The sequence below is a fragment of the Cyclopterus lumpus genome, chromosome 12 (genome assembly GCF_009769545.1).
Source record: "Cyclopterus lumpus isolate fCycLum1 chromosome 12, fCycLum1.pri, whole genome shotgun sequence".
Taxonomy (NCBI): Eukaryota; Metazoa; Chordata; class Actinopteri; order Perciformes; family Cyclopteridae; genus Cyclopterus; species Cyclopterus lumpus.
The window spans coordinates 19,675,212-19,683,872 of record NC_046977.1 but is presented as its reverse complement, the minus strand read 5'-3'; the positions used below and the strand labels follow the sequence as shown (position 1 = coordinate 19,683,872).

The window sequence follows — 8,661 nt, the reverse complement described above, 5'->3', positions numbered from 1 at the left end:
CCGCGACCCTAATGAGGATAAGCGGTATTGAAAATGGATGGATGGGATGATATTTATATATATATATATATATATATATATATATAAAAATATCATATATAGATATATTAAATTCAATTCAATTCAGTTTATTTTGTATAGCCTCTGAGGCAAATTACAAACTCCCCTCAGAGGGCTTTACAATCTGTACACATACGACATCCCTGACCTTTGACCTCACATCGGATCAGGAAAAACTCCCCAAAAATAACCTTTGACAGGGAAAAAAGTGAAGAAACCTTCAGGAGAGCAACAGAGGAGGATCCCTCTCCCCGGATGGACAGAAGAATAGATGTCATGTGTACAGAATGAACAGAGTTACAGAGTTACATAAACACATTACATGAATATGACAATGTATGAATGGAACTCCAATCCATGAAACAGAAGGAGGTAGAGAGGAGGGGGGGCGGGGCATCAGCAGGGCCAACGCGGGAGGCCGGCTCACCAGCACCAGACACCTCCAGGTCCAATGGACCCTATGAGACGTGAAGTCACAACGACTCCGGGGAGGAAGCAGAGTTAATAAGGTGTAATGGAGAGATGTAAATGCATCCATAAGGAGAGAGAGAAGAGGAGAGAGGTGCTCAGTGTATCCTAAACTATCCCCCAGCAGCCTATAAGCCTATAGCAGCATATCAAGGGGCTGGACCAGGGCAAACCTGATTCAGCCCTAACTATAAGCACTATCAAACAGGAAAGTCTTAAGTCTATTCTTGAATGAGGTGACTGTGTCTGCCTCCGGGACTGAAAGTGGAAGCTGGTTCCATAAAAGAGGAGCTTGATAACTGAAGGCTCTGGCTCCCATCCTACTTTTTAGGACTCTAGGAACCACAAGTAGCCCCGCATTTAGTGATTTGTTATTAGCATATCCAATGAACAGTGCTTATCAAACAATCACTGAACAATATTTGTATTTATTTGTAAATGACAACTTCTATACTAAATATAGTTTATGTAGTATCTTCATCTTCCATCCTGAGTGGAAAGTCACAATGCAAAGCACCATAATGTTGTATTTGTCTGCAGTCAGATACCCGCTGGGCTTTTATTTTGAAGTTAACCAACATTTACTCATTCAGTAAACAGCCTCTTCCTCTATCCTGTGGGCATGCGGTGCCACCTGTTGGAGGAACGCAAAGACTGGAGATGTATAGTTCTGATATATTAGAGTTATAGACAGGAATGTTATTAAAAACACTCTTGTAATCTTCATCAAAACTTAAGTCAGGGTTTCTTGTTTTAAAATGTCCACAATGTGAGATGAATGTGCACTGAAACAGGTTCTGCTTGCTGGAATAATTCCTCCAGCTCATGCTGGACCCTTCCAGACCGTATCCTCCTGTGCTTGAGTTGAAGTGATGGAGAGAATACACCGGATTTCTTTTTCTTTAAACAGAAATATGAACACTTGAGAAAGGGCTATTTTCATTTGCTGGCATGAAGAGGATTTTTTTAAACTTAAGACTTGAAATCTTTAATAGCTAAAACACTCACTTGCCCTGAAGCATTCTAAAGTATTTACCTCATGTCAGAGAACCTCAGACTTTAACCCACTTAAGAGTCTTTAACTTGTTAATCTCCATGGCTTTCTATTGTTTCTATGGTCATATTGACATTAGGAAACCAGTTGGGTTTTTGTAATGGTTGACTCGTACTTCTACTGGTGGCCCTGTGCTTAGGACGCATACCAAATTAAACATCCCTCCTCAGCCACACAGTTCAACAACTAAAAACTATGTTGTACAAACTCATTCCATTTTTAAATAATAATTCAGACCGGTTTCTGAATTAATTAACAGTTCAGACAACTGTGCTCAACAACTTTAAGAAAACCATGAATCAACTCGAACACTTTTATTGTAAATAATGGAAAAACATGCCATTTGTGTTAGGAACTGTGAGGAATACATCAAGGGACAGGCAAAGTGTTTTAGGAGGTGTCCATGGTGAGGACGGTTTCCTCCACGACCTGCAGGTTCAGCGTGGCCTTCGTCAGCACACCGGTGGTTCCTCTTTTGTACTTGTAGTCGCCGGTTCTACATCGGGGGGAAGACACACATGGAACGATATCGTAAAGAGCCGAGCTGTTGCATTAAACTTAGTTCAGTCACATTCTCCACAGCATGCCAACAGATACGATTCGACTGTCCGTAGCAGATTGAGCCCGATGTGCGGGGCGGCGGCTGAGGGTTTTGCACTCTGCGTCAGCTTCTCACGACTTCACGCCCATGTGAGGCAACAGGTCATCAGGACGAGAGATCATGATGCGGTTCTGTTTCACTGTGTTCATCCTGGACCGCCAATGTCACGTGTGTGTGTGTGTGTGTGTCATGACAGTGGATTTACGTATTGACATTTCATCATTTTGTTGTATAACTGCTGGTTTATTTTCCATCTCGTGTGCATAGACGCGAGCGTGCCCCACTGGTTAGTTTACGGGCTACTCGGCTCTCATACGGTGGTTACAGCTGATCGGACGGCGTTATTGTGAAAGCATTTTTCAAAATTTGATTTTGAAAATCACATTACATCACCTTGTTTGGACAGTTTATTACAATATATTGTCAATACAAAGCCCGGATGGATATGCTCAGAATTGCGTATTGAGCATCTTTAAAGTAAATAAAATGTAATACCCAACAGCAGTGATGACCAAAAGCCACCAAAGTAACACCCGGGTTGTTTAACGTGCTAAAAATCTAAAAGGAAACCCATGTGGGCTAACAGATCCAGCTGGTTTAGTTCTCACCTGACCCCCTTCTTGTTGGCCTCGTCGTGGGGCCGGATGTAGTCCAGCTTGCCTTTGGTGATGACACACAGGTCAATGTTGCTGCCAGAGCCCAGGTCGTTGAAGATGCCCGCAGCGATGGCGTCTCGCACCAGCCGCTTGGCCTGCTCCTCCTTTGAAGGAACAAACGGTGAAGCTCCAATGAAAACCAGCACGTTATCACAGGAAGCATCAAACTGCTGATTAGAGAGGACTGTGTGTGTGTGTGTGTGTGTGTGGGGGGGTAAGCGGCGAACTGTACTCACCTCCATGTCAGGCTTGTAGCGGTCCTCAAACACCGCCATGGCGGCCAGAGACCCAGAACCTTTAGAAAAGAAAACTGAGTTCAGTCACAGAACACCAACAACATGGAACGCTTCATGGGCACCTTGTATGGTGGCCTCTTCCATCAGTGAGTGAGTGAATGAATGTGTGAGTGGGTGAATGTGTGAGTGAATATGTGAGTGAGTGAAAGTGTGAATGAATATGTGACTGAATATGTGAATGACTGAGTGAATGTGTGTGAGTGAATGTGTGTGAGTGAATGTGTGACTGAGTGAATATGTGTGTGACTGAGTGAATGTGTGACTGAGTGAATGTGCGACTGAGTGAATGTGTGAGTGAGTGAATGTGCGACTGAGTGAATGTGCGAGTGAGTGAATGTGCGACTGAGTGAATGTGTGAGTGAGTGAATGTGCGACTGAGTGAATGTGCGAGTGAGTGAATGTGTGAGTGAGTGAATGTGCGACTGAGTGAATGTGCGAGTGAGTGAATTCGTGAGTGAATGTACGAGTGATTGAATGAGTGAGAATTAATATGTGTGTGACTGAGTGAATGTGTGAGTGAGTGAATGTGTGTGAGTGAATATGTGAGTGAATGTGTGACTGAGTGAATGTGCGAGTGAGTGAATGAGTGAATGAGTGAGAATGAATATGTGTGAGTGAATGTGTGAGTGACTATGTGAGTGAATGTGTGAGTGAGTGAATGTGCGAGTGAGTGAATGTGCGAGTGAGTGAATGTGCGAGTGAGTGAATGAGTGAATGAGTGAGAATGAATATGTGTGAGTGAATGTGTGAGTGACTATGTGAGTGAATGTGCGAGTGAGTGAATGTGTGAGTGAGTGAATATGTGTGTGACTGAGTGAATGTGTGAGTGAATGTGCGAGTGAGTGAATGTGTGACTGAGTGAATGTGCGAGTGAGTGAATTCGTGAGTGAATGTGCGAGTGAGTGAATGAGTGAGAATGAATATGTGTGAGTGAATGTGTGTGAGTGAATGTGTGAGTGAATGTGTGAGTGAGTGAATGTGTGAGTGAGTGAATGAGTGAGTGAATGTGTGAGTGAGTGAATGAGTGAGTGAGTGTGTGAGTGAATGTGTGTGAATGTGTGAGTAAGTGAATGTGTGAATGGTTGACACACTTTGAGTGGTCAGAAATAGAAATACACTAAATATAAGTGTGTGCTTTTGTAACACCAACAAAGGAGGTTTTTGGTCTTGATTTGAGGCCGTTTCATAACCAGTTAAAGGTTCCTCGTAATAACTTCAAATATAATACCCTAAAACCACATAGAGGACGGGGCCCTGTCTGCAGAGAGTAGACCATTTGGAAAAGCTCATATCACATTCTTCAGCCAACTCATCAGAAAAGGTGACATGCAGGGTTATTCAAAACATTTAATAAACGTGTGAAGAAGTTTAGCGTCCTTTGAAAGAACCACATGGAGGTGAAGGTCTGCTGCGTGAAACACTGGTATGTATGGTGGTGGTTGAGACTGACCCATGGTGACGTAGGGCAGCTTGTCGGTGGAGCCGTGAGGGTAGATGCTGTAAAGGTGAGGGCCGTTACAGTCCACCCCACCCAGGACCAGAGCAGCTCCGATGTAGCCCTGATACCTGAAACAAAGCAGTTACTCAATAGAAGACAATCAATAAATAAATTTAAAAATAAATAAATATATATAGTTAGTATATTGAGGCATGTACCTGAAGAGCATCTGCTTCAGCATGCGGTTGGCGGTGGCCACGCGTGGCAGCCGGCCCGTGGAAAGGGCGTGCAGCTCCAGGTTGGACGAGATGATCTGAGTGGTCATCTCTGTGTCTGCAGCTGTTCCTGCCCCACAACAGCTGGGCAACAACACAACAACCATTCAGTTAGGATAAATAAAAAAACTCTACAAAGTCAGATTTGATTCTTAAAGCCACGATGTGTCGGCCTGTCACAATAATTACAATATCGTATGATATATGGACATGACCTCTAGCATTTTGACATTATCAACTCATCGTACAACAAGATATGACCTCAATAATGTTTGCTGCCTTCGATATTGCATGTTTGTTCATGTAAGAATGTCACTAATATTTTAAGCAACATGATACCAGAAGAAGACGTGAGCATTGTGCATCTTGGTGAACAGATCCTGAGTCTTTTGTGTTGTTTGTTTGAAATTATATTGAAATATTCTAAAACGAATGTCTGAATATTCTTAAGAATCAAAAGTGAATTGCTCTTTCAAAGGGTTTACTTGCATTATCACGCTATTATATGATTATTATGTCAGTGGCATGCAATGGTCTTAAAAAGACAATAATATTGTTAATCACCATCATTTCTGAGACAACAGATCATCCAACAAAAGTACTTGTTGTGACAAACTACGTTTAGCATTGGAACATTCAAAGACGGTGCATGCAGCCCACAAAGGAAACGGTTGCAGGACGATAATAGGCATGAACATTATTATCCTGTTAACCCAGAGCTGCTGTCACTCACTAGATGTTGGGGGAGATGTAGTGGATCTTGGAGCAGTTCTTGTCTGCCACGATCATGCCCTCAGTGGCCCTGGTGTCAGCTCCGAGGATGACGCCATCCTGCACAGGGGAACACAAATCATAGCGCTTGCTTTAGTGCTTTTCAGAAAGGTCTAACAATCAGCCAATCAGAGAACACCTTTGGGTTTGTTTCTCCTGAGACATTCAGTCAGAATTCACTTCCTCATCTCGCACACTTTGTCCTACTTTAACCTTTAACGTGTGTTAGAAAGTGGTTTGATTAACCAGAATGAGGGAACCATATTGGACAGCGACCCAACCTAAAAAGACATCTAAAGAAAACAAAAAAATGTTTTTTCTGATTATCTGAACGCTAACTGGGGCTCAACGATAAGGTGCGTGTCTCTCAGCCGACCGGTCGGGGGAAACGGCACTTCATCTGGAGTTCCATAACAAGAGCCTTGCATGGCAGATATGACTTATCCGATAACGGGTAATAAATTAAACAAACAAGGTTATCCATAATTCCATTACTTTAGGTGCCAATTAAATACATCTTACTTTACAAATAAACTATGTTATAGGAGAGACACTTTTATGGTGGGCCTGCTATTGGTTGAGTCACAGCAGACTCCAGAGCACGTGGTGGATAGGAACGTCTAACACACCCTCAACGTTGCATGAGCTTTTCCTCAAATGTGACTTCAGTTTTTCCATTTGCTGATCATCACATGACTTTTAAAAAAGAATGACAATGAAATAACATAAGTCCCCCAAAACATGAAGTGAAGGTGTGAAGATCTTTATATTTTGAAGCCACTAGTGAGGGCTGACACCCATCTCATTTGGACATCAGACAGTGTGTTTTTGGCTCCACGTTCTAATATAAATGTGACATTATTAAAGCAGCAAGTTTTTATCTGCAGACCCGATGCCTGCTGCTGCTGTAAGAACTCTAGAAGGAGATGAGACAGATATGTATCCAGTTATTATTCTCGGAAAAAAAGAGACCTTTTCCACCACACACATTTGGACTACATGACATCATTCACCCATTCATACACTGATGGGAGGATCTAAGGTTCCACCTGCACATCAGGATTAACTAACATTCACACACCGTAGAACAGCTACGGGAGACATTTTGGGGCTAAGTGTCTTGCCCAAGGACACATCAACATGGGCTAAAATGTCTGCTGTAAAAAAGGCTTTGTTTGTGTCATGTGGATTCTTAGGACAGACTTATAACAGGGTTGTTGGATAAGTGACAATTGAAATCCTCCTCGGTGAACACACAATGAACTTGATTTACTTCCGTGTAGTAGAATATTGTAGGTTTGAATACACATTCACTTAAAGAGCCCACACGACTTTAGATAAGACCCATTAGACACAAATGTCCATAATGTGACTACATATTATTAAGAGACCTGGCTTCTGTCACTCACCTTGAAGACAATCCCACAGATGGTAGTTCCTGTTTTACGAGCAGCAGGCAAGCTGCTTCCCACTTTGTTCGCTTCACCTTCCAAAAGTGCATTTCTAAAAATGAATATATAGTTTTAAAACGGTGTCACTGTAAAAGCAAACGCTGCCAGCCTACTAATAAATGTTAATAACCTGAGGCTACAATTGTATACAACACCACATCTTGTTCAGGGAGGCCATGGCTGTGAAAACTCGTTTCAACAGCGGTTCAACTCCCTGGAAAACGTTAGTTTGTTCGTAGACGTCCTTATATGCCCAATATATTTGTTGTGACATAACCACATATACAAATACTTGAGGCTTGGTTTGTAAGTCTACAGTTTAGAACAAAAACCGAATTGTATTCTACATTATATTAGAAATCTTAGTATTCTTATAAAATGTCATATTCACAAATTCTATAAAATAAGCCTAAACTCTTTTCCTTAAATGAAATGCAACAGTACATACAAACTATTCAACACAGTGAAAAACAAGTTTCAAAGACTCAATAAGTTCATTGTCTGGGGTGCTGGACTTTTTTTTAAACTATGCTTTAATACCGTAACCCTTGAGGTGTCTATTGTTGTTTCTTACTGCATAGAAAGCATCATTGTTCCCCAAGTCGAGTAACTGTGATACAGGCTGTGACCACAATCAGGCCAAAGCCCATCAGTGTTGTGCTTCATAAACTGACGTTAGCTCCATCAGTGTTGTGCTTTAGCTCCATCAGTGTTGTGCTTTAGCTCCATCAGTGTTGTGCTTTAGCTCCATCAGTGTTGTGCTTTAGCTCCATCAGTGTTGTGCTTTAGCTCCATCAGTGTTGTGCTTTAGCTCCATCAGTGTTGTGCTTCATAAACTGATCTCAGCTCCATCAGCGTTCATAACCCGCGCGTTAGTTGGACCATGCCGTCTTCGGCTAAGCTTTTCCACGCATACCGGGCTGTATTTCTCGGTCAGAAGAACCGTTCCGCCGTAATATTTGTGTTCTTCTTGTCAGACACAGTTTGTTAAACATGGATAGGGCGCGACGACGTGGACCGTCAGCTTGATAGGTGAACAGCAACGTTGAAACTAGCGTGTGGGAAACGCCTGAGTCATTGTATGCAAGTTAACACGAGCTAGCATCCCTAAGAAACACGCATCAAAAACACGTAAATTCTCCACGACGGCTGACCAACAGGGCCAACAGATTATTAAACACAGCAGTGTAGTTGTTCTCATCGGATTTTCATTCGCAGAACAGCTCTTACCTCTTGCAGTTTTCGAAACAGAAACCGCCGACCGGTGACTGGTTTACTACCAATGTCGCCATCTTGGTGAATGGAGGATTGTGTTTCCCGGAAGTAAAGGAAGCGGCTCTTTGGTCGCCTTCTTCTTCTTTGGGGGGTTTACCGGCAGCTGGCATCCGTTAAGTTGCTCTCCTCGCCCCCTCTGGAACTAGAATGACATCTTTATTGTAGATCCTTTTTTTACCTGACCAGTGTCTCTTGAGAAGTCAGACTTCTATTTCATCCATTTTCCATACTCTAGAATACTTCAGATTTGGATAGTCTTATGTTTACCTCCATGTCACTCTTGTTAAAGGCCTCCTTTGCCATCGTGTCCATCTCT

The 8,661-nt window shown here is 42.5% G+C and overlaps 1 protein-coding gene across 1 annotated transcript; it reads right to left on the bottom strand.

The window, feature by feature from the left end:
* Positions 1-1,881: 1,881 nt before the first annotated feature.
* On the bottom strand, positions 1,882-8,412 carry psmb7 (proteasome 20S subunit beta 7). The gene is made up of 8 exons (XM_034547372.1): positions 8,301-8,412; positions 7,029-7,122; positions 5,582-5,679; positions 4,792-4,932; positions 4,586-4,701; positions 3,076-3,134; positions 2,792-2,943; positions 1,882-2,078 (listed from the first exon to the last, which is right to left on the bottom strand). Exons 1-8 carry the CDS (start codon positions 8,360-8,362, stop codon positions 1,973-1,975), a joined length of 828 nt encoding a protein of 275 aa, XP_034403263.1. The 5' UTR covers positions 8,363-8,412; the 3' UTR covers positions 1,882-1,972.
* Positions 8,413-8,661: the final 249 nt, after the last annotated feature.

Bases quoted from the DNA above. Each gene is read 5' to 3' on its own strand.
- psmb7 (XM_034547372.1), bottom strand. From the start codon at position 8,362: ATGGCGACATTGGTAGTAAACCAGTCACCGGTCGGCGGTTTCTGTTTC. The intron at 7,123-8,300 runs GTAAGAGCTGTT...ATTCATTTTTAG, and splicing joins TGTTTCGAAAACTGCAAGAG to AAATGCACTTTTGGAAGGTG. The intron at 4,933-5,581 runs GTGAGTGACAGC...GTTGTTGCCCAG, and splicing joins TACATCTCCCCCAACATCTA to CTGTTGTGGGGCAGGAACAG.